Source organism: Rhinatrema bivittatum, chromosome 1, assembly GCF_901001135.1.
Source record: "Rhinatrema bivittatum chromosome 1, aRhiBiv1.1, whole genome shotgun sequence".
NCBI classification, from domain to species: domain Eukaryota; kingdom Metazoa; phylum Chordata; class Amphibia; order Gymnophiona; family Rhinatrematidae; genus Rhinatrema; species Rhinatrema bivittatum.
In genome coordinates this window covers 233,620,497-233,646,276 of record NC_042615.1, presented here as the reverse complement: position 1 = coordinate 233,646,276, position 25,780 = coordinate 233,620,497, and the positions used below count along the sequence as shown (strand labels likewise).

Here is a 25,780-nt window from a genome sequence, read left to right as displayed (position 1 = left end):
TGAGCGCTACATCCAGGCAATCAAACCCCATCTCTGGGAGCAGCTTGCACGGGGGGGGAGGGGGGGTGCTTTATGCCCACCCAGCACCCACAGCTGGAAATTCCCTATTAAAGTGCCCGATCTTCCTCGTTCTACTCCTGTTTCGTTCTAATGGAAGCGGCAGTGCGGAATTTCCAGCGGTGGCAATTTATTCGCATCCTCAGGGCGACCCCCCGCTCGTAACAACTTTCGCGTGGCACTGCAAACCAAGAAGTTGCGCGTTATATGTGAGAGACTTTAACATCTGAAAAGTTGACATTACCGACTAGCATTTGTTTTCACTTCCGAATGGACCCTAAACAGGTAGCCTGCAGGTTTGATTTGATAGGTCATAGCGGCGATATTGAAACGCCCTCTCTAATCACTGCAGTGGAATTAAACAGAGACGAAAATAACTAGCAACGAATTTTTTGGAGTAAAAAAGTATGCGAACGATAAACAAAATTGTTTTGTACGGAAAACATCTGGAAATTGTTTTCCAAAAATAGTTTTAAAAATTGCACGGGTTCATAAGAAAGGCAGTCTATAGACGAAAAAACAATTTTGGGTTCCTCGCAAAAAACAAAACAAAACAAAACAAAACAAAAACAAAAAAACCTAAACAAAAACAGACCCCCCAAAAAATCAAGGGGGTCATTTTCTAAGCATTTTCCCCCAAAGACACAGAATGGGAGAAAACTTTCAGTAAATGATCTCTGAGGTAGAAAGCTTCTTATAAATAGGAAAAGCCACCGCATCCGCACAGAGCAGGTAGACAGATGTTTCACGGATTGCGGAAGATCCTTCTGCATTTTATTGCTCGCTTTACAACGGCGACTGTATTCTTCCTAAGTACAAGAAACTTTCAAGTTCTTTTTTTCTTTTCAAGAAATGCAAACCAAATTCTCCCTCTCACCCCCTACTGATTGTTTCCACCCACCATAAATCCCAAACTAAGCGCATCAAATTAAAAAACGAAACAGTTTAGCTCGTCAATATTTTAGGGGGAAAAAAAGCCCGAATGGTGACTAAAATCATTAGCGATTTAATTCTTTCCCGGACATCTGCAAGATGAAGCCGTCGTGTCTTCTTTCTTCCCCTGGAAAAAGACAAGAAACATCACAGAAAAGCAGAAGCGAAATCAAACGTTTCGAAACGTCCCTGCAGGAAGCACCGTTTACTTAAAGTTTATTGATTGATTTTAAAGTGTTTAGCAAAGTGCTTTCGATATCATTTGGACCAACACTTTCCCATACCTTATACATTAATTATAAACTTTTAACGTTATAACAACCAGAAATATATATAAATGATTCATGTAAAAACAAAATATGCAATTTATCATTTGCGCTTGCTGCTTCTCCTGCAAGAAGACGAGACTCGGATCACCAAAGTTCTGAGATATTTTCCCTCAGTCTCTTCTAATAAATATCGTTGATCCATGATAGAAATTAAATCGTGATATCACGAAAATAAACGTTCATTGTTTTCTAAACAATGTGCAGAAGTGACAGTATAGATTTTCCTGTTACACCCTGAGAGATCAATGGGTATATAATTATTAAAGAAATTATAATTAGGGGTTGTTGGTTTTTTTTTAATAGCAGTCAATTTCAGACAAATCAGAGTAGTGAAAAAATATGCGCAAGAATGATTTCCATAGAACTATTTACACCAGGGAAATATTATTACAAGTCACTCCGAAGACAGGTTAAGTTTAAAAAAAAAATAGAGGTCGCATTGAAAAGTTTATTTCTGCTTATCAGAAAAAGAAATGCTTTGACCGTATTGCATTCATTGAAAGACAACCCCGTGCTTCCCTCCCTTCCAGCAGTCTGCAAGAAACCATTCGGAAGTTCTGAAGTCAGAGTTTCGCGGTATTTACTATTATTGTTTGCATATGGTAAGAAGTAACAAAAAGTTACTTTGGCTGGATCCCCCCCCCTCCCGGGCAAATGAAAGCACAGTCCTGGAACGTTACAAACAAGAAGTGAACGAATCGGCTTGAAACGGGGATATTTGTTTGCTTCTTTTCTTAGCAGCAACTGGAAATGAAAGGAGCTCAGCTTTCCGTCAGGGCTACGAGTCACTGGAAAGCCACGGCGTCGTTTACATTACACAGCCAGTCCGATTCCAGAATCCGCAGCCGCCGGCGCCAGGGCCCATCCCCGCGGGGCAAAGCGCGGGGCCCGGAGGGCGCGCAGCGATCCTGTGGCCCCCAGCCCGCCCTTCATAAGTGGGCGGTGTAGAAAGCCGGCGCCCCGTAAGTCTGCGAGCCCAGCACGAAGGGCGAGAGGACGGCGGCGGGGCTGGGCAGGAAGGGCAGCTGGGTGGTGCAGACCAGGCCGCCGGGGCCGTGGCCGGAGTAGGCGGCGTGGTGGCCGTGCATGCCCAGGGGGGCGCCCATGGGTGGGGAGTGGCTGAGCGGGCTGAGGCCGGTGCCGGGCAGGTGGCCGCTGCCCGGGCCGCCCCCCGGGCCAGCGCCCGCGCCGCCGCCGGCGGGGGCGCTGGTGTCGGCGCCCGGGTTCTGCTTCTTCCACTTGGTGCGGCGGTTCTGGAACCAGATCTTGACCTGCGTCTCGGTGAGGCTGAGCGAGAGCGCCAGGTTCAGGCGCTCGCACACCGACAGGTAGCGGGTGGACTTGAACTTGTTCTCCAGCGCCACCAGCTGCTCGTAGGTGAAGGCGGTGCGGGCCCGCCGGGGCTTGCCCGATTTCGAGTCGGAGCCGGTGCGCTTGCGCTTGGGCTTGGGCGGCGGCGGGCCCTGGCCGGAGGGGGTGGGCGTCGCCGCCTGCTGCCGCGGGGCCGGGGGGCTGCCCTCCGCCTCCCCGCCCGCCGGCTCCTGCCGCCGGGCGCCGGGCCGCTCGTTGCCCCCTTCCTCCTCCTCCTCCTCCTCGTGCTCCTCCTCCTCGTCCTCGTCGTCCTCCTCCTCCTCGCTGCCTCGGGCCGGGCTGGGGCTCCGCTCCTCCGCCGCGTGCTCGTCCTCCCCGGCCTGGTATCGCTGCCTGTCCCCTGCGAAGACACGGAGCGCAAGGTTAGAGAGCTCGGCACGGCCCCCAAAGGCTGCCCAGACACTGCTCGGGCTGCAGACTCCCTGGTAGGGGTAGTCCCAGCCCAAGGATCACTGTGATCTCGTGTGTGTGTGTGTGTGTGTGTGTATGTGTGAGAGAGAGAGAGACAGAGAGAATGATCGTGTGTGTTACAGTGACTGCGTCTGTCTCTTGTTTGTGTCAGGCTATGTGTGTGTGTGTGTGTGTGACAGTGATCGTGTGTTGGTTCTGTGTGTGAATCAGTGAGCCTGTGTTGTGTGTGTGTGTGTGATTGTGTATGTGTGAGACACTGATATTGTGTTGGTTCTGTGCGTGAATCAGTGATCCTGTGTTGTGTGTGTGTGTGATTGTGTATGTGTGTGACAGTGATCGTGTGTTGGTTCTGTGTGTGAATCAGTGAGCCTGTGGTGTGTGTGTGTGTGTGTGATTGTGTATGTGTGTGGGCGAGGATATTAAAAGGTGCAGTTGTCATATTCGGCTAATATGAACTAACTCCAATCTGAAGGCGATAGCACCGAAATCTGTTGTGGCAAATGAGGGTGACTGGGGCTAAATGATGCTCTCACCCTTAGAGCTTAGGGCAGCTGGACGGCCTGACTTTTAGGAATAACTTTGACACTGCATTAAAGTCCGAACAGGAGGGAGGGGGAAATCTCTCAATTAGAAGCATGGAACCTGTTTCTGTGCGCTGGGACCAGCTGTTAAATGTGAGTTAGCAAATGAGCAAAGCAAGATCCCCGAAATAAATACTTAAAGAAAGATTTCCTGAAGAGTGGCTTGCGTGCCTCTGGGGGGAAAAAAAACAAATCTTTTCTGGAAATCGCCCATTTTCTACCTTGGCAACCCTTCTTTAATTCAAAACGTCTTAATTCTTGGAATTCTACTTATTTCATTCAGTTCATGCAACAGCTCTTTAACCGGGGCTCCTGCAGTACAGGGAATGGAGGCCTTTTGGCTCGGTTTCAGTGATATTAGGGATATGTGTGCTGGGAAGAAAGGCCACCTTAGCAGAGCCCTCGTTGAAAACAACAGTTCATCTTGCTTTGGGACCAGAAACCTTCAGGGAGCTTCGGGAAGCCTTCTGTCGATAGGCCCTATGTGCTGAACATTTTCCCTATAGACACAACTGGAGAGAAATCATTTAGTACATCTGGCTTGCAGTCTTCAGCTGTGTGAAGAAGACACAAGTTCAGCAAACCAGAGGGCAAAATTGTCTTTATTCTCTATGTGGAAATGTTCATTGACCATTAGTTCCACACTTGCATTTATAAAATGCAAGTGTGGAACTTTATAAAATGCATTTATAAAATGCATTTATAAAAATGCATTTATTAAAATGCATAAAATGCGGGCTTGCATTTATAAAATGCAAGCCCGCAGCTTCCTTTCATGTGCTTCAGCCACGTATAAAAACCAGAGCGATGCGTAAGTTTGCGTACCCAAACTTAGAGCTCATTTAACATTTTGTGAACTGCTGCTTGACAACCGCAAGCCTGAAGCGCGGAAGCCTGGCGCTCGTTTCTCCTCCAACTTCTAAGCTAGCACTAATGTGTTGACAAACTTTAAGACAAAGCTGCAATTATCATGTTACCTGTACCAATTGCAATTAAAAACGTTATTGGAGTTCTTGTCAGGTAGGTTGGACGTGTTGAGTTGCAATATTAACAGTGTAACGTTAGCCATCACAATATTCTCAGATATGAAATATAAGCGTATGAAAGATGACTGTCAGAAACAGGGATGGATAACGTTTAAAAGAGTATCATGTAATGCTATTTTTTTTTTATGAGGCTTTCAGGTACTCAAAAATAAAAAGAAATGTGTAACAAATATATATGTATCATTTTGTATATAATAATTTTCTATATCAATGGCTTTCTTGCATCACGTTTTTGATTATAACTTTTTTATTTTATATGCTATAGTTTCTTTTCTTGTCAGTAATTTAAAAAACAAAACAAAACACCATCGTATCACATTTAATCAAATACTTCTTTCGATTGATAGGGGAAATACAAACTTAATTAAACTAGTTTAGAGTAACGTGCAAACTAGCTAACGAGCCGTTCTTTTATTTGGAGCGATAGCCGCCAATTAACTAAAAAGAGACCTACAGGGTGATTGTCCACTGTTCAAAGCTTTAAAAAAAAACTTTCCACGAAAGCGGCTGTATTCTGAAACTTCTACAGGTGAAAAGAAATCCCTAGGTTTGGTGGGGGTTTCAGAACATTATTCTACTCCTATTTTATACCATCGAGTAATAAGAAATACGCTAAACGCACGCTTCCTCTACCAAGTTTCTTGTCATTTCGTACACTTTTTGCAAAATTTAGCACCAGGAAAAAATAGATGCAGTTAATTCTAAAAAGTGTAAATGAATGTCTAAAAAAACCCCGTGGAAAACTACATATCTATAACATTAAATTATGGAAATATACCACTAGACAAATAAACACTGCTTCTAGGGTGCTCAGGTGTGTGTATGTGTGAGACTTTATATCCTACACACACACACGTTTATGTTCTTTCAGTTTACTCTGCTAATACAAATGTGAAATAATATTGTTTTGATGTGATAAAAATAGAATCATGCATTTCTTTTCTTACAAGCAATGAAACTGTGCTTTTTTTATTGTAATGTAATTTATATGTTTATATAGCTTGGTATAAGGAATATTTATTTTATAAACTAAATTACAATTTGACAACAGGTGTGTCTGTCCGCCCAGTTCCAAAACATTTAATATTTTCAGGCTGGAAGTAATTTGCTTTCTCGGTAGCTTATAAACCACTAAATATATTTTTTTGAAAAGTTTGCTCACGAAGTGAGCCAATCCCATACGATTTACCTTTTATCGCTACAGGTGGAATAACTGATTTCAACTAATGAAAAAAATATATTTTTAACCTTAATGAAACCTGAGTAAATGATTATACTGTACTGAGGGGAGGTTAAAGTGTGTGTGAAATCCCTAACTGAACATCCTGACGCTGGTCGTATTGATATGCATGCAACAGAAATGCTAAAACGCGAATATATTTTTCCTGTTTGGCGACATCGTGTAGGGTTATGTCAGGTGCTTACTGATGGATTTTCCCGATTCCCTCTATGTCTATTTACTATGACAAAAGTCATTTTGGTTTAGATAAAGAATGGCTTTAAATTCTCTGTTTTCACCGAGTCTGTTTATTTGGTATTCTAGCAATGTCTAGATGCCGCTAGCTGTGCTTTGGAAATGGTGATTAGGTTAACAGACACAAGTATCCTTAGGCTAAATAGGTAAAAAAAAAATAGCGTGTTTCTCTCTCTCAGATTGCCTGTATACCTTCTCGTCAGTTTCCGCATAAAGCAACTGATCGGTCGATCTGTCAAAATTTCACCCCTTTGTTTTCCAGCCCTTTAGCCCTAATAAGGAAAACAACTTTTAGATGGATCACAAACACCAACAGAGCAATTATTTTCTCCAAATTAATAATCCATCTGTCATTTATAAAATTGTGTTTCAGCCCTCTTTGCCGGAAGTGGCACAGCATCCTCGAGGCCCAGGGATTAGTGGTTGGAAAGTTGGAATATTTTGGACCAAATGAAAAAGCAATCTTCAGCTTTGGGTCGAATGCAATTCACGATCAATAGCGAGTCCTAATAAGTGTAATAGGTTTTAATCGAGTAATTATCCGAATTTTGACCCTATAATTTAGATGTTAGAGGAGAGTTTGCAAGCTGCCTGAAAGAGATATGCACAATTCGATAATAGGATATCGACCCAGTCAGTCCTACATGCCACTCTGGGGCGATTTTCCCCATTATCCAGCCTCTTTACGCTGCTAAGCACATTTTGCCTTAAATGTAATCGAAGGAATTTAATTGTTTTTGCAGAGATAACCAGCATTTTGTCACAATTAGTCTGATTTGTCCTAAAAAAGCCAAAGGGAGAGAGAAAATTGAATCTGTCGCCCTGAGCAACCTGCAGCAGCCAGAAGAGATGTCTTTGAGGATTGCACTTTTTTTTTTTTTTTTTCCAAAGAACACGCATAAAAGTCATAAAACAGGCTTAAATCCGGGAGGATTCACCCCCAAGAGGAGTTTTATGGCTTGAGGATGTTACTGGAAATCAGTGCCAATAAACCAGGCCTCCTCTTTCACCTCTTCCGACTGGCCCGTGGCACTTCTGCTTGCCATTTAGCATCTTTGGTGGAACCCAGGGTGGTATAAGTCTACTGCCTGCTTCTTATAAAGCAAACACCAGCTGTCATTGAAAACACTGTGCGTGATATCTATAAACCCCCCCCCCCCCCCCAAAAAAAAAAACAAAAACACAACCACACTCTAAGCCATGCTGTGAATAGGTACAGCAGGCAGTTTTCCAAACGAGAAAGCACGGTAGTCGAACGAACAAAATTCCTTCTGTGTGTAATAATGTGGTAAGATCATGTGTGAATGTGCCTGGGTGTCAGACTTCTTTCCGTGCTGTTTGCATATTTACAGCAATAATAACCCTTGACGTGTTCACTATTGGTGCTGACTTATTGGCAGCCAAGCTTTAATATTTCTCCGAGGAGCGCAGAGAGAAGGAACCGGGTCCGGCCCAGCTTCCCGTGCCGCGGGCAAGAAGTTAGGGGGACTGGAAGGCCTAGCAATGTGGAGATCTAAAGAGGGCATCCTTGTTTTGAATCTGATGGGCGCTTATTTGGGACGCGTTTTCAAACCTGAATAAAAACTACAAGAAACTTTCTCTCAGCCGTCCACGTCCTACCAGATCCTGATCAAACGGATTTTGTATTAGTGTCGCCAGCCTGAAAAACTAACTGCTGGGTCCGCTGAACTAAAGGGATTTCCCCATATTGTGCCTATGGGAAAAATGCTAAGAATGTCTGGCTATATATATATATATACATTTATATATATATATATATATATATATATATATATATATATATATATAAAGAATACTCGTGTGTGTGTGTATAGAGAGAGAGAGAGAGAGAAATATATAGATATAGATATACATATAGATATATATACACACACACATATATACATTCATACATTTACATACCCACACACGAGCATTCTTTTTAAATGGACACAGGAAAGTTGGTTCTATAAAAGCCGCGCTAAGCTGTAGATTTTCTTCGCGTTCTAACTCATTCATTAAGCAGATGGTCAACATTCTCGCGCACCCAATATTTCGGGCAGCCCCGGTTAATGATTCTTATTTGGCGAGAAGTTACCCATTGCTTACTTTGCACAACAAAGCGATCCTTGCACGGCTTACAGCGCTCATCACTCATTCCAGGCGCCCGGGGGCTCAAAGCTCGCCCCTTCCTCGGGGTGGGGGCAGACCCATCTGTCCCCCACCCCCTCCGCATACTCACCGATGACTCGCGCGGGCTTCTTGCACGCCTCGAAGTCCTGCAGGATGGCCTGGGGCTCGGCCAGCTCCGCCCGCGGCTCCTCGGGCTTGCCCTCGCCGCCCGCCTTGTACGCCCGCTTGCGGCTGTTGAACTTGTTGGGGTCCAGGATGTCCAGCACCGAGAAGGAGGTGGTGCGGTGCACGGGGGCGGGCGCCGCCGCCCCCGCCCCCTCCTGCCCGCCGCCGGTGCTGCCCTGCGGGCTCTCCATGCTCTCCGGCTCCACTGCCAGCTCTCTGCAGAGGGCTCCCACCGCCGCCTTGTCTCGGCTCACATTCATGACTCTTTAAATAGCCCCTTCGGATGACAGCTCTCTCCCCCCCCCCCCCCTCACCCCTCCCCTTCTGCAAACTTCCTTTCCCCTTCGCGTAAACTCGGCACCCCGTCCCCCTCCTCTCCGGGCACGGCAGCCGCGCGTTCGCCTTCAGGGTCCTGCGGGGGGCGAAGGCGCCGAGCAGGTTTCCTCCCTCGGAGCTGTGTCTTGGTCCTCCCGGGCTGGGATCCGGGAAGTCACCCCCCCCCCCCCCTCCCCACCCGAGTCCTGCTCCACTGGAGGGATGCTCGTCCTCCGCGCCTCCTCTTTTTACCTCCTTTCTTCTCCTCCTCCTCTTCCTCATGGGACTCCCTGGGCATTTATGGCCCCCTCGCGTCCGCCAGCTTGGATCTTATTTATGCAGTCATATTTAGCAGGGGATTATAATTGGCTACAAATTAATCCCTTGCCCCCTAATGGTCTGTAATCTCCATCAGAGAGGGGGAGAGCGCGAGATGCTGCCCGTGATATACTCGGCTGTCAGCTCGGGCTCAGCACACCTCCACTCATCTGGAAAGCATCTAAATAGCCTTATTTGGGAGAAGTGGGAGGTGATGATGATGCTTTTCCTTTAAATAATTGCGGGATCAATAGAGAGGAGATTTCCTCCGCAGAAGTCGCGCCCGGGGCGCGGATCTCTCTCTCTCTGGTGCGTTACGGATTCCCGGGCTCCAGTGCCAAAAAAAAAAGGCTGGGACTGTCACCCCCCTCCCCCCCCCGTCTGAAACCCAGCTCCTGCTTCTTCCCTTCCAAGAATTATTGAAGGAAATGCCGTATCTCTCGGCCTGCCGCCCCCCGGCTAGGTTAAGAGAAACGTTCGGAGCCAAAGGCGGAATTGTTCGCGATGTAACAACTGCAACGCCAAAACGTTGACCGTGATGATCTGTAAATATCTGCAACTGGAAAATGTATTCTCCCAGGGGGAAAAAAAATAATAAAAATAAAAAATGTATTCTCCCAGGAAAAAAAAATAAAAAATGCCACACAGACTCACTTTTTGCCATTAAAAATAATGATTAAGGGTGGCTTTCCGGCCTGCAGCTGTAACTGGGGGGGGGGGGGGGGGGGGGGGGACACACACACACATTACATTTCTATTAAATCGGAGACCCTTTACTGACTTTTTTTTTTTTTTTTTTTCCTGTTCCAATTCCAGTCTTGATTTGGAGATCCGAGCTCGTACTTCCTTAGAATTAACTGCCCAAAATTGCAAGAATACAGAGAAGCAGAAAAGGAAAATGAGGGCTTTTTTCTTGTGTGTGTGTGAGTGTGTGTGTGAGTGTGTGTGTGTGTGTGTGTGTGAGTGTGTGTGGTGTGTGTGTGTGTGTGAGTGTGTGTGTGTGTGAGTGTGGTGTGTGTCTTTCAGGCTGGTGACACATCTTACAAGGACAGGTCCTTTGCAATTACTGCGGGCAATGATCCTTTGGAAAGCAGAAATTAAAAGTTGAGCGAAATAATGGGTGAAACAATCAGCTGCAATTTTGGTAGGGGTTGGACATGATTAGCCCATCAGAGGGCTGAGCCCAGGGGAGTTCCTGGCAGGGCCGCCCCGTCGGGAGCCCTCAGCGCCAGCGAAGCCCTGGCTGGCTCTCCGGCTCATATATTACAGAGCAGCCCCTCGATTTTAATCACACAACACGGCGAGAGTGTCCTTTCTTTTTATGACTTTATTATGCTTTATCTTTATATTATAAATCACTTCTGGGGGTGGGCGAATACGGATAATCTCCGATAATGTGTAGGTAATTACCTTTTTCTCTGACCTCACAAAACATAGAACCTCTCTTTCTTTCTCTCTCTCTCACCCCACCCATCTCTCAAGTTAGTTTCTATAGATGTGTGTGCAAAAAACAAAAAAAAAAAAAAACCTTCACTACATTTATTTCATCTTCTTTTTTAATGACTGATTGCTTTTATTGTCTCTGTCTCCTACAGCTCCAGCACAACACATTGAAATATCAGTTAGGAAAACAGATGATGTTTAGGGAAATGCCGATAATTTCGATTTATCTGATTCCTTTCTTTATAGTCCCAGGGTCATCTTTTGTGCCTTTTCACAAACAATTTCCATTGGATTTGTTTGTATATCTCTTATTGCATAGCGATCAGATAAGAAAAAAAAAAGTAGGTATGTTATGTTTTAGTGATGTGTGCTTTATTTTTTTGGATATGTGAATGTACAGCCGGAGGTGAGGAGGAGAGCGCGAGCGAGCTGGGGGTGGGTAGGTTGGATTCGCACCCGGAGCTGCAGAGGGGGCTCATGGTGACAACTTCCACAAAACGCGGGACGGGGGGGAACAATAGACGGGCGGAGCTGGCCCCCTCCTTACCGGGAGAGTTTGTCTTGTGCCGAACCGCACGGCAGCTGCCTGCGGGAGGAAGCGGGGAGAGCGGGAGTTGGGCTTTGGGGTTTCTGCTCGGGAGCGGATTGCCGAAGGGGGAGGGGAGCGGCCCTGCTGAAGCAATTTTACTTTACAAGACAAATAAGTCAAAGGGGCCACTTTTTGAAGCAAAGTGATATAAAGATGTTCTATTGCCCCTAATCACAATTGATTGTCAATTAAATACTCATTTGTGTAATCTCAATCCATCTGCCATCTCTGGTTATCTGTTGACTGGAAAGTTAGCGCTGATTATCCGGCCCTAGATGAGTTCTGACATGTAATATCTCTCTTAGCCCGGGCAGATGACCACTTCTTCGTGTTTAGACACTCATTTCCATTTTCTTTCTACCTGCTAAATATACATCTTATTAAGGAGATATTGATTGATAGAACCGGTTTTCAAAAAGGATTTTTTTTTAAAGGCTGCTGGAAAAACGCCGTCTTTATAAAATATTTCCCTAAAGACAGCGGTTGCCAATAATGCTGCTAGCCTGACGCTCCAATGTAAATTATTCGCTTTCTGTCTGAAAATAAAGCCGAGCTCGGTACAAGTATTGCGATTGTAAGGCGATGGAGAGATGCTTATCTTTGCACTTAGTCTGAAGAATAACTCCCGCAGGTGATATGTCTCAGGAGTGTGCTCCGAGCACTTACAGAAATACGCTTTCTGCAAAACTCTGTGTGAGAGTGTCTGTCTCTGTGTGTGTGTGTGTCTTTCTGTCTGTCTCTGTTGTGTGTGTGTGTGTGTCTGTGTGTCTGTTTGTGTGTATCTGTCTGTCTGTCTCTGTATGTGTGTGTGTGTCTGTGTGTCTGCTTGTGTGTATCTGTCTGTCTCTGTATGTGTATGTGTGTCTATGTGTGTGTCCTTCTGTCTGTATGTGTGCGCGCAACTGTCTCTGTTGTGTGTGTGTGTGTGTCTGTGTGTCTCTGTTGTGTGTGTGTGTGTGTCCTTCTGTCTGTCTCTGTATGTGTGTGTGCATCTGTCTCTGTTGTGTGTGTGTGTGTGTCTGTGTGTGTGTCTGTTGTGTGTGTGTCTTTCTGTCTGTCTCTGTTGTGTGTCTGTGTGTCTGTCTCTTGTGTGTGTGTGTGTGTCTGTGTGTCTCTGTTGTGTGCGTGTCTTTCTGTCTGTCTCTGTTGTGTGTGTGTGTCTGTCTCTTGTGTGTGTGTGTGTGTCTGTGTGTCCCTGTTGTGTGCGTGTCTTTCTGTCTGTCTCTGTTGTGTGTGTGTGTGTCTGTGTGTCTGTTTGTGTATATCTGTCTGTCTGTCTCTGTATGTGTGTGTGTATCTATGTGTGTGTCCTTCTGTCTGTCTTTGTATGTGTGTGCGCGTCTGTCTCTGTTGTGTGTGTGTGTGTGTCTGTGTGTCTCTGTTGTGTGTGTGTGTGTGTCCTTCTGTCTGTCTCTGTATGTGTGTGTGCATCTGTCTCTGTTGTGTGTGTGTGTGTCTGTGTGTGTGTCTGTTGTGTGTGTGTCTTTCTGTCTGTCTCTGTTGTGTGTCTGTGTGTCTGTCTCTTGTGTGTGTGTGTGTCTGTGTGTCTCTGTTGTGTGCGTGTCTTTCTGTCTGTCTCTGTTGTGTGTGTGTGTCTGTCTCTTGTGTGTGTGTGTGTGTGTGTGTCTCTGTTGTGTGCGTGTCTTTCTGTCTGTCTCTGTTGTGTGTGTGTGTGTCTGTGTGTCTGTTTGTGTATATCTGTCTGTCTGTCTCTGTATGTGTGTGTGTATCTATGTGTGTGTCCTTCTGTCTGTCTTTGTATGTGTGTGCGCGTCTGTCTCTGTTGTGTGTGTGTGTGTGTGTGTCTTTCTGTCTGCCTCTATGTGTGAGTGTATGTGTCTGTCTCTGTTGTGTGTGTGTGTCTGTCTGTGTGTGTCCTTCTGTCTGTCTCTGTTGTCTGTGTCTGTGTCTGTTGTGTGTGTGTCCTTCTGTCTGTCTCTGTTGTGTGGGTGGCTCACGGTCAGGCAGAGCGCGGGCCGGATTTTAGGGAGCCTGCTAAAGAGGGAAGGGATGGTGCGAAGTCTCACGATCGAGGTTTAAGCGAAAATCAGAACCTCAAGCTCTCCCTCCCTCCCTGCGTTCAGTTCTCCAGAGGAGCCGGGGGTGGCTCTCTGCATGGGCTCCACAGGAGGGGAAGGGGAGGGCATTGACTCGGAGGAAGTTGTCTCTGCAGAACTTGCTCGGATTCCTGTCGTGTAATCCCCCGGAGTTACACCAGAGAGCCGGGGGACCTTTGAGCTGGGAACCGGGGAAGAAACTGGGAGCTTTTACATCTCTCATTTCAGCTGCCCACAGATCCCATATGATCTGCAGGTGGAAGTTTAATCTCTGTCCTAATTTAAAAAAAAAAATATATATATATATTTTCAAACACTATGGCATAACAACTTAACGAAGAATATGCCGGGCACAACCAACCCAAAATAAAGGCAAAGGAAACCCAATGCTCATTAAAGAACTTTTCTGCAGATTCGGTGACAAGTAAAGGATGCACCTTGTGCACTGAACTGGGATGATCTTTCTGACAATTAAGAGCACAGAAGTGCTAGGAATGAGACACTTTCCAGGGATTGCAATGAGTCCCGTCCTGTTCACAGGCTCAGAGAGAGAGGGAGAGAGAGAGAGAGAGAGAGAGAGAGAGGGGAGAGAGAGAGAGAGAGAGAGAGAGAGAGAGAGGAGAGAGAGAGGAGGGAGAGAGAGAGGAGAGAGAGAGAGAGAGAGAGAGAGAAATCCCGAGTGAGCCTTGGAAACCCGAGGCAACTTTTTATTTCGAGATGGCTTTTAGAAATTGTCAGTTGCTGAGGCTGGTAAAACACATACCTCAACCCGATCGCTGAAAAGATCTCCTTTTTTCCCGGCATTTTGGCTCTCTTTTCGACGGATTCTGAGACAGGCACTCCCATGCCAGGTGCAAGCTTCCCCTCCGCACCCCAGGCTGGGCCCAGATTCCCCCCCCCCCCCCCCCCAGCACCCGGACTGCCACGGAAATCGCTTCCCGAGCCCCGCAAATGACCGTCAGGGCACACCCCAGAAATGTAACAAAAGTGTGACACTGGCGCGATAAAGCAAACCTAAAATACTGACACGAAAATCTCTCTTTCTCTCTCCCCCGCAGTTCGGGAGATCCGCACTTGCCCTTGGCGTGCAACGCACAGCCCTGAGAGTGCAAGGAAACTCTTAGCCACTTGTTGAAAAGCCAAGTTGGCACCTTTCTTTAGTTATTTTTTTCTGAATAGACATTTGCATCCCCAGGTTTCAGGGTATACGCAGGGCAAGAGCGGAGCAGTTAAAGTGCAGAAATCGAAACATCGCCGAACATCTGAATGCCACCACCAATGTCACCCCCGACCTTTGGATCTGGCACGGGGTTTTACTGTTTGGCCCCTGTCCCATTATTTCCAGCACAGAATGATTTTGTCAAGTCTTTTCCTCGACCGTAGGCGTTTTAATAAAAAGAGAGGAAGCCAAGTAGGCGGGTGGCAGCAAAGGTGAATAAGGCGTCAGACCAGGTCCTCATCCTCCTCTGCCGGGTTTCCCCTTCCCTCTCATATTTTAGACCACAGGGAACGAACTGGCAGACCAGTGCCCTACCACCCTTTCTACTTCAGCCTACAACTTATCCGTTCAGTGCAAGCTTTCATTCTCTTTTTCTTTTTTTTTTTTTTTGCAAACTAGTTTAAAATTGCTCTGTTGCAATATTTTATTCATCTTTATGATTTCAGGAATTCACTATTTTTTTTCCAACGAGCCGCATTTTGTTTGTTTATAATGACAGTCAATTCAGTCACATGACATCTTTAGGAAAAAAAAAATCACATTTCTCCCCTCCCTCATCTCTTACTTTCACGAGCTGGTTCTATGTTCCTAAACCTGCTTTCCAAATGAAAAAGTTTCAATGTGTAGTGTAAAGTTTGAAAGCATTTTCCGAGATTTTAATGAGTGAATTAGCATGAACGGTTCGTATATACGATATCTAGTTTAGCAATTATTTTAGAGACTATGATGGTTAATAGCGAGTGCTTCGGTCAAAAGTTGGTGCTCGTATGCTCGTGGAATAGCTGCCGTGCAGAAGCTGAGGTTTCCTTAATGTTGACCCGGATAAAATTCAAACAATTAATTAACCGCGGGAAGAGGCGAAATCATAAAATAAGATTAAGGAAACCGATCTTGCCCTGTATCAGTAGAATGTCAGGCTAGCATAGTGAAAGATTTAAAAGCCCTAGGGATCCCAGGTTAGGCTAGTAATGAGCTTAATTGAGGTTAATGCTTCCTGCACAGCCCCTTGATTATTAAATTAATATTATCACACACATGAATCATAATTAGAAGTTTAAATAATGCTTCAGGGGAATTCTCGGAGGATCTATTAAAATTGCAAAATTGTTTCTCACCGATTCTCTGCAGCTGTAAATCTATGATTTAAGCTGTATCATTTAGCACAGGCATACACACGTACGTACATGTGCGTGTCTTTGTATGTCTATGTCTATATCTATATGCATTTAAACACATACACACGCTACATAATCTTTTCATGAGAAATAGAGCAGCCCTAGGGATCAGAGATTGGGATCTTGCTCTGCTTTCTCTTCCTCGTGCATGCAATCTCTTTTAAATATTTTACAATCAGCCCTCTTGTACAGACTGCTAGCTGCTTAGTTCCGCCTCCGGATGCCACACAAAATGGCTAATTAAATAGGTGCTTGCCCATAGGGTTTGGATTCGATTTCATTGGTAGTTTTTTGAATCATACCCACTGTGAATAAAATCTTATTTTTTTTTTTCAAATGAGGATTTGATACTAAACTAGCATATCTAGATCCATATCCGAAGCGAGAGAGAGAGAAACAGACACACGCACACAGTTAGGGCTCGTTTTATTCGGATTTATTCCAGATTTGGGACAAACGATTTGCGGCTGCCTTTACTTTTCTGGCGAGCCTGGATCGGCTCCAGCGGAGTCTTTGCGCGGTATTCGGCAGGAAGGTTTAGCGCGAGAGCGCGGGCGCTCGGAGAGGGAGAGAGAGAGAGGGAGAGAGGGGGGACCGCCCCGAGCCCCGAGAGCTGCAGCCCCCCCTCCCCCCCGATCCCGGCTCTGAAGGGAAAGGCCGAGGGGGTGGGGGCGCTCCCAGGTCCCCATGGGGAGGGGCAGCAAACAGAAGAACGAGATCCAGGGCAAAGATGCGAATCCCCCACCCCGAAAGGAGGAACCAAAGTTTGAGTTCGGAAGGCCATTTCGTTTCAGAAGAATCGGTGCCTCCCTCAGGCCCTTTACTATTAGCCGGTAAGATAAGTCCCTTACTGGCACGCAAAAAAAAAGCCCTTAATCCACGACAAAAAAAAAAAAAGGTCCTTAATCCGTGCCCTCTCCAAACCTGGAATCCCAAGAAATAAAATAATAATAATAATAAAAAAAAAAAGCAAAGCCAAGTCGCCTTTTGCCCAGGCTCCCATCTCTCTCATTTTTTTTTCTGTGGCTGAAACATATTGCGGGGGGGGGGGGGGGGGGAGAACAAGGAAACATTAAGAACAACTGTGAGCTCTGCCGACGGGTTAACGATTTCAAATGAGCTCTGACTCTGGTGAAAATCTGACAATTACCCATCAGGATGGCAGCTGATGGTTAAAATTACCAGAAATCAATATTCTCACCGGGTGTCCCGGCCTGATAAGACCGACCAAGACAATGTTGACTATTAAAGTCGACAGGTTGAGATATTACACTATTAGTTATGCTATTTTTAATAATCTATAATATTTGGGCTATAATTAATTAATTATACGGGTCAGATAATATCTGGGGCTGGAATGAGGTCTGAAGGGTCTATTAAGGTTGGTAATGAGAAAGGAGAAATCTAATCTAAGCACGAGGAGCCGTGAAGGAACAAATATACAAGTGACTTGAGATAGAGAGAGCGAGAGAGAGAGAGGGAGAGAGTGAGGGAGAGAGAATCTACCGCAGACCCAGCGCACAGACCACGCCAGCCCTCTTGCTGTCATCTGCCTCTCATCACAGGCACATTTTTCCTCAATCCTCAATCCTTCTTTCGCCTTGCTGCAGCTTTTATTTTCTGCTAGTGTCGCTGTGACCACAGAGAGAGGGTGATTTGATCTGTGATGCGATGAAATCCCCTCCCACCTCCAATTCATTCATTCATTCATTCATTCATGCATGCACCAAATGCCAGCTCCTCGGGTACTTAAAAGTTTGCTGTGGCGCAAATCATGGTCAACCCACCCTCCTGGCACCAGTTCCCACCCAATCATAAACATGTGTCCCTGGGGAAAAACTGCTTCCCTGCATCCCCGAGGAGAGCGGATTCAGGCAGGATACCCCAGCTGGGTCTGGAAGTAAAGAAACCCGCAGAATACCCCCCTCAGTTCAGGTTTACTCTCCTGCTCATAGTTGAACGAGTTCTCTTTCAAGGAGGCATAAATTCCATTCTTTCCTTCTGCACCAGGTTGTCTTGTTTTCGCATACCCTCAAATTTCAAACACTGCCTGAGACGTTTTTTTTTTTTGATCAGGTTAGGATTTCCCCTTTCTTATCTCTGGAAAACCTTTTTATAAATTTGACATGTAACAAGAAAGCGGCAGACAAACTTGTGCATCTTTATTAACTACAGGAAAAGGCAAAAGTAGGAAGCATGGGGCTTTGGAGAAATTAAAGTTCCCTATAAATGCCAGACTCTTGGACAAAATACCCTTATCCTTCTAGGAACAGACTACAGCGGCGTTCTAGGAGCTGCTCCTGGACCGGTCCTGCAGAAAACTGGAATCTGTAAAGGTTGCAAAACCTTTTCTTAAGAACATAAGAACATAAGAAATTGCCATGCTGGGTCAGACCAAGGGTCCATCAAGCCCAGCATCCTGTTTCCAACAGAGGCCAAAAACCAGGCCACAAGAACCTGGCAATTACCCAAACACCTAGAAGATCCCATGCTACTGATGCAATTAATAGCAGTGACTATTCCCTAAGTAAACTTGATTAACAGCAGTTAATGGACTTCTCTTCCAAGAACTTATCCAAACCTTTTTTGAACCCAGCTACACTAACTGCACTAACCACATCCTCTGGCAACAAATTCCAGAGATTTATTGTGCGTTGAGTGAAAAAGAATTTTCTCCGATTAGTCTTAAATGTGCTACTTGCTAACTTCATGGAATGCCCCCTAGTCCTTCTATTATTCGAAAGTGTAAATAACCGAGTCACATCTACTCGTTCAAGACCTCTCATGATCTTAAAGACCTCTATGATATCCCCCCTCAGCCGTCTCTTCTCCAAGCTGAACAGCCCTAACCTCTTCAGCCTTTCCTCATAGGGGAGCTGTTCCATCCCCTTTATCATTTTGGTTGCCCTTCTCTGTACCTTCTCCATTGCAACTATATCTTTTTTGAGATACGGCGACCAGAATTGTACACAGTATTCAAGGTGTGGTCTCACCATGGAGCGATATAGAGGCATTATGACATTTTCCGTTTTATTAACCATTCCCTTCCTAATAATTCCTAACATTTTATTTGCTTTTTTGACTGCTGCAGCACACTGAGCTGACGATTTCAATGTATTATCTACTATGACGCCTAGATCTCTTTCTTGGGTGGTAGCTCCTAATATGGAACCTAACATCGTGTAACTACAGCTAGGGTTATTTTTCCCTATATGCAACACCTTGCACTTGTCCACATTAAATTTCATCTGCCATTTGGATGCCCAATCTTCCAGTCTTGCAAGGTCCTCCTGTAATGTATCACAGTCTGCTTGTGATTTAACGACTCTGAATAATTTTGTATCATCTGCAAATTTGATAACGTCACTCATCGTATTCCTTTCCAGATCATTGATATATATATTGAAAAGCACCGGTCCAAGTACAGATCCCTGAGGCACTCCACTGATTACCCTTTTCCACTGAGAAAATTGACCATTTAGTCCTACTCTCTGTTTCCTGTCTTTTAACCAGTTTGTAATCCATGAAAGGACATCGCCTCCTATCCCATGACTTTTTAGTTTTCGTAGAAGCCTCTCATGAGGGACTTTGTCAAACGCCTTCTGAAAATCCAAATACACTACATCTACCGGTTCACCTTTATCCACATGTTTATTAACCCCTTCAAAAAAATGAAGCAGGTTTGTTAGGCAAGACTTCCCTTGTGTAAATCCATGTTGACTGTGTCCCATTAAATCATGTCTTTCTATATGCTCTACAATTTTGATCTTGAGGATAGTTTCCACTATTTTTCCCGGCACTGAAGTTAGGCTCACTGGTCTATAGTTACCCGGATCACCCCTGGAGCCTTTTTTAAATATTGGGGTTACATTGGCCACCCTCCAGTCTTCAGGTACAATGGATGATTTTAATGATAGGTTACAAATTTTAACTAATAGGTCAGAAATTTCATTTTTGAGTTCCTTTAGTACCCTGGGATGCATACCATCCGGTCCAGGTGACTTGCTACTCTTTAGTTTGTCAATCTGGCCTACTACATCTTCCAGGTTGACAGTGATTTCGTTCAGTTCGTCTGACTCATCACCCCTGAAAACCAACTCCGGAACTGGTATCTCCCCAACATCCTCACTAGTAAACACGGAAGCAAAGAATTCATTTAGTCTTTCTGCAATGGCCTTATCTTCCCTAAGAGCCCCTTTAACCCCTCGGTCATCTAATGGTCCAACCGACTCCCTCACAGGTTTCTTGCTTTGGATATATTTAAAAAAGTTTTTATTATGAGTTTTTGCCTCTATGGCCAACTTCATTTCAAATTCTCTCTTCGCTTGTTTTATCAATGTTTTACACTTAACTTGACAATGCTTATGTTGTATCCTATTTTCTTCAGATGCATCTTTCTTCCAATTTTTGAAGGATGATTTTTTGGCTAAAATAGCCTCTTTCACCTCACCTTTTAACCATGACGGTAATCGTTTTGCCTTCCTTCCACCTTTCTTAATGCGTGGAATACATATGGACTGCGCCTCTAGGATTGTATTTTTAAACAATGTCCAAGCAGCTGCACCTTTCAGTTTTTTTCTGACTATTTTCCTCATTTTATCAAAGTTTCCCAACAAAAATGGTGGTGCAGTATCTGAGCCTTTGGGACCACCTAGAACTTTTCTTTAAAAGAGATCAGATCTTCAAGGAACCCCCTGTCTCAATCTGTGATATATGATTTCTACAAAAAAAGGGTCATCCAATATCACATGACTATTATACCTAAAGTGAGCAGATACAATTCTTGAGACATACGGTGACTGCGTATTTTGACTTAGCCAGCGATTACAGTGACAGGCCAGATCAGAATCCCACTTGAGAAGAAGACTGCCACTAGGGATGTGTTCTGTGAATTATATCAGTGCAAGAAAAGTAAGATAAATAAATAGCAGGTCAACATCAGTGATGTTAAAGGAGTGTTCATTTCCGTTTCCTATCTGCCCCCTCCAACTCCCCACCCTTGCGGATTTCTGTCCGCTTCCCAATTATATGTTCATCTTGAAAATAATAAAAATAGTAGCATGCCAAGTGCAAGCAAAAGAAGACATGAGCACATTGCTAGGGCTTATTTTGTGGGGAAACGGCCAGGGAGGCGAGGCACTTCTTTTCAGGCTTAAGAGGCAGAGCGGCAGGGGTGTTCTGCTCCAGCCCTGCCCCTCCAGACAGCCTTCAGGGAAGACAAGAGGAGGGGGTCGAGCTTGGAGTACAGAGAGAAGAAATCATCCATTCTGCTTCCGTATCCAGCCCCTCTCCTCTTGTCGTCGTCCCCACCCTGTATTGCAGGGAACAGAAGGGGAAGGGGTGATACTGAAGCAGACAATGCAGAGCAAAGAACAGACTCTAAGAAGGGTTTGAATTTGCACAAGTTTGAAACATGTCAGCACAGCAGTAGTGCTTATTGTCAAGGCTTCAAATCTGGCCTTGATAAATGGCACTGCTGATCACAACTTTCAAATTTGAGCTAATTCAGCCCTTTTTGTATCCATTACTGAGGGCTTAATTTCTGGTAGAACCACATAGAATGGTGTTGTGCTGGCTTTTTTCTGGGACCAGAGAAAGTGGATCAGAGCTGCTAGTGTAAATCACTTCTGGCTCCTCTGAGGAAACAGAACAGACCGAGTAGTTGCATGGATTATTTATGGCCTTCCAGCCCTTAGAAGAAACAGAGATCAGAGGGGCCTACGCAATTAAGTGTGTTCAGCTTACTGCACAGGTCTACTGTTATGCCTGTTGGTCACAGATGGCTGCGACATCTCATGCTCACCTCTTTTTTCCCCGCTCCATCAAGTCTGGGAAGAATGGAGGCCTCTGCCAATCCCCGCCGACCTCTCCTGCGTTCCCGGGACAGCGTGGGCGCTGCCGACCGCCATCTTGGATCCAGAATCATCTAGGCATGTGCGCGCGCGCAAGGGCCTCTTTTGAAGACGTCATGGCGGGAACCTCGGGGGCATCCTCTTCTGATGACGTCAACCCGCTTGCGTATTTAATCCAACCAGCCTTTGCGATGGAGAAGGTACAGAGAAGGGCGACCAAAATGATAAAGGGAATGGAACAGCTCCCCTATGAGGAAAGACTAAAGAGGTTAGGACTTTTCAGCTTGAAGAAGAGACGGCTGAGGGGGGATATGATAGAGGTGTTTAAAATCATGAGAAGTCTAGAACGGGTAGATGTGAATCGTTTTTTTACTCTTTCGGATAATAGAAAGACTAGGGGGCACTCCATGAAGTTAGCATGTGGCACATTTAAAACTAATCGGAGAAAATTCTTTTTCACTCAATGCACAATTAAACTCTGGAATTTGTTGCCAGAGGATGTGGTTAGTGCAGTTAGTATAGCTGTGTTTAAAAAAGGATTGGATAAGTTCTTGAAGGAAAAGTCCATTACCTGCTATTAATTAAGTTGACTTAGAAAATAACCACCGCTATTACTAGCAATGGTAACATGGAATAGACTTAGTTTTTGGGTACTTGCCAGGTTCTTATGGCCTGGATTGGCCACTGTTGGAAACAGGATGCTGGGCTTGATGGACCCTTGGTCTGACCCAGTATGGCATGTTCTTATGTTCTTAACAAGGAGTTCTGTCTTGCTGAATTCTCCTCTTTCAAGGACTTCCTGTTTCTGACTTGGTCTTGGCATCTGGAATCTCTGACTACCCACTCCTCGGGGGCTCCCCTGCATTCCTGGCTATCCACTCCTTGGAGGGCCTTCCTGCCTGACTGCTACAGACCTGCTTCTCAGGTCTCTCTCTCTCTCTCTCCAGGAACCATCTTCTGTGAGTACCTCTACTGACTTCTACTATACGAACTGTACTGAGGATCTCACGTGGTGTACCCCGTACCCTGGGCCACTCCCGCCTTCCCTCTGTAGAAGTCATTCAGCCTTCCCGCACTACAGAATATCTACATATCAACTACAGGAGCCACTTTCGGGTTCTGGCATCTCTACCAGTTCTTCAACATCTACTGTACGGACATTCTTGGCATACCCCACTTCGCGGGCCACTACCGGACCTGTATTCCAGAGGTACCTACACTCATCAGAGGGGATTCCCGGCGAACCCACTCTGCGGGCCACTACCGGATCTTCTCATCTGTGGCCTCACCCTGGGCATTCCCTATTGCTCAGCACTATACTATTGCATCTGCTATTCTGTGGACATTATTGTTTTCTCCATTTATAATAAAGTCTCTACTTCTAGCTGTGTGCCATGCCTCTAAGACTGTGCCTGCTGACAGTGATGCTCACAGGGCTCCTCCCTGTGGGTGGAGACACCTCTAATCTCAGCCCAGGGTTCACATTCTTCCATAAACATAACATCTACTTGCAGTTGGACATGTATTTTGGACGCACTAGACTAGCACCTGACGTAATAAGGAGATTAGCGCATCCAAAATGCATGTCCAAAAAATGAGTAGCCGATAGCGCCCATCACATGTAAATTCCATGTAGATGAGAGTATTACCTATTACCCCCTGATGCAGGAAATCACAATGCACCTAACGCCACTTTTTAATGCCTGAAATTGAACTCTAACCCCGGAGGTGGCAGAAAGTGAATTCTCAAGTCAAGGGCTCATGAAAAATAAAAAAATGCGGTCCTCTGTGTGTCCTCCTACTTAGTATTGTTGTAACACGTAAATTAACTGCCTGCGATGTTAAAATATAAATGTATATTGTTTTGATTTAAAAAAAAAAAAAAAATCTTATAGCTGCACAATTTAGAAGCCCACAGCAAGGGGGACTTAGCTATGGGCATCTTCAACAACCTCAGCAAAATAACACAGAAAATGGCCTGAAGAAGCAGGATAGAAACGGACGCTCATTTTGAGCACCCATTGCATCCATGAATGGGTGCCTGATGCATTTGAGCGCTATGGATGCACAATTCTTCCCTAGCTCACCCTTTTTTGCACAGCCCTCATTTAAATACTGCATTGAGCACCCGGGGATGTGACTGTGTGCACATTAACAACAGGTGCTCAATATGAGCACCCTATTTCAGCACGTGTCTTATTGCATCGGCCCCAGAGAGTTTTTGGAGCTGCTAACCCTAAGATCAGCATTTTCAAAGCACTATGGCCGGCGTTTTTATTGGCATCAGGTTTGGTTCCTCCGTCTTAATATCGCTATGATATTTTCTGCTCCGACTTAATATTGCTAGTATTTTCTGCTTTTCTGTACACTTTTCTGTGTTGCTCATAAATTAATGCCTGTCCTTGGCAGCCCATTTTACTTTCAGTATCCCGGGCGACTAACTAATAGCCTCATCAACATGCATTTGCATGTGATGAGCGCTATTAGTTTTCAGGGGGGTTGGCCGCACGTTCTCAATGAACTAAACCCCTTACAGTATAAGGGGTCATAGACGTATGGTGAAAACACGCGGCCAATCACGTGTTAAACAGTGCGCTCGGCTGAGCGTACCATAATGTATCGGCCTGAATGTGTTCATCTGCATTAAGATGCACACACACTGTATCCACTCCTGACAAGAGGGAGGATGAGGATCCCTTCATTCCGTTGTCAAAATCTCACTGCCTCCTATCAGCAACTTCAGACGTAAGGTATATGTTAGGTCTCCATCAAACTTCCAATATGCTAGAGTGAAGGAGCATTACTTTAAAGCCATTATAGCTAAAGTAAAACAGTGCTTTACCATGTAAAATATCCTGTTATGTCTTTGCTCAGATGATGTGTGGATTATCCTATGCGTATAAGCCCTGTATGTGCGTAGATTTACTTGGATTGCGCCGAAGTGTTCTCAGGAGTGGGATTGGGGAGGATGTAGTACTTGTGTGCGATTTGTCCATTTTGAAAAGTATGTGGGTCAAATTTGGCAGAAACTTCCCAGACCCAAATTAGCAGGTTTAAGCCTGTGCAGATAGTTTGGGGGGGTGGGGATAATCTTTATTGCAAACTTAAGTTTGATTGTTCTCTTTGAAAATTGGTATTATGTATGTGCACGTTTGCCAGCCAGCAGGCTGTTACGAAATTACCTCCAATATGTATAATCTTGGGTTCTTCATAATCTGTACCCCCACAAATGTCCATTTTTTAATATGTGCTATAACGTTCCAAAATCCTTATTTTAGGACAAGAATAAAAGATATTTCATAATATGCCCCATTTTCCACATCTTCTTCAGCATGAGTCTCCTCAGGCAGGAAACATTAATCTAAGTCTAGTAGGTGTGAGTCTCTAAGGAGAATCTTATACTGATACTCACTTATAGTAATTATAATGGAGCAATGCTAAGAAAATTTAAATATTTTCTCCTATTCCTCAGTAGAGATCCTAGTGCTCAGCCTCCCTTTCCAGTTTTGTGTCATCACACTCTGCCCATTGTACCTAGATTGCTATACATCTGGTTTATTCTGTCTCTAAAAATGTGAATTGTTAAAGATTGCTAATGCTAGCAATTTTAGTAGTCATACCACGTGGCAGGGGTGATCAGATCTGGTCCTCGAGAGCCACAAACAGGCCAGGTTTTCAGGGTAATCACAATGAATATGCATGAGAAAGATTTACATGTACTGCCTCCATTGTGTGCAAATCTATCTCATGCATATTCATTGTGGGCATCCTGAAAACCTGGCCTGTTTGTGGCTCTCGAGGACTGGAGTTGGCCAACCCTTCCATAAGGCATTTATTTTATTTATTTGTTTATAAAATCATAATTTTCCGCACTCATTACCAAACAAATTGCTCGAGGTGGGTTACAACAATAATTCATACAATGGGATAAACACAGCACAGATTTCTGAACTTGTGTATGAGGTCTGATAGAGCCCAGAAATAACTGCTGTCTCCAGTGGGATATAACAGGGTAATTTATTTTTGTGAACAAGGGGAACAATGTTCACCTCAATTGCCCCAGAATTCAAGTCCCCACTGCAATCCCCCTCAGTACTGGACCTGTCTATTTTTAAGATGGAAATTGTGAGCCTATGATATCACAAGCCACTACAATCTCCTCCCTTCCCCATCCTTCCAGTAAAATACCTCATTTATCCTGGTGCCTGCAGGGCTGGAAGAAAAGGGCAGATACTTCCTGCTCTCTCACCTTTGAATAAACAATTCTCCACCCTTTGTGTCTGTAGTTTGATTCTATCCTCTGTCTCTGTTT

General features: G+C 44.9%; 1 protein-coding gene across 1 annotated transcript; it reads right to left on the bottom strand.

Annotated features, from left to right (window-relative positions):
- Positions 1 to 2,248: 2,248 nt before the first annotated feature.
- On the bottom strand, positions 2,249 to 8,760 carry NKX1-1 (NK1 homeobox 1). The gene is made up of 3 exons (XM_029606775.1): positions 8,445 to 8,760; positions 4,217 to 4,236; positions 2,249 to 2,782 (listed from the first exon to the last, which is right to left on the bottom strand). Exons 1-3 carry the CDS (start codon positions 8,758 to 8,760, stop codon positions 2,249 to 2,251), a joined length of 870 nt encoding a protein of 289 aa, XP_029462635.1.
- Between the last annotated feature and the right edge of the window lie 17,020 nt (positions 8,761 to 25,780).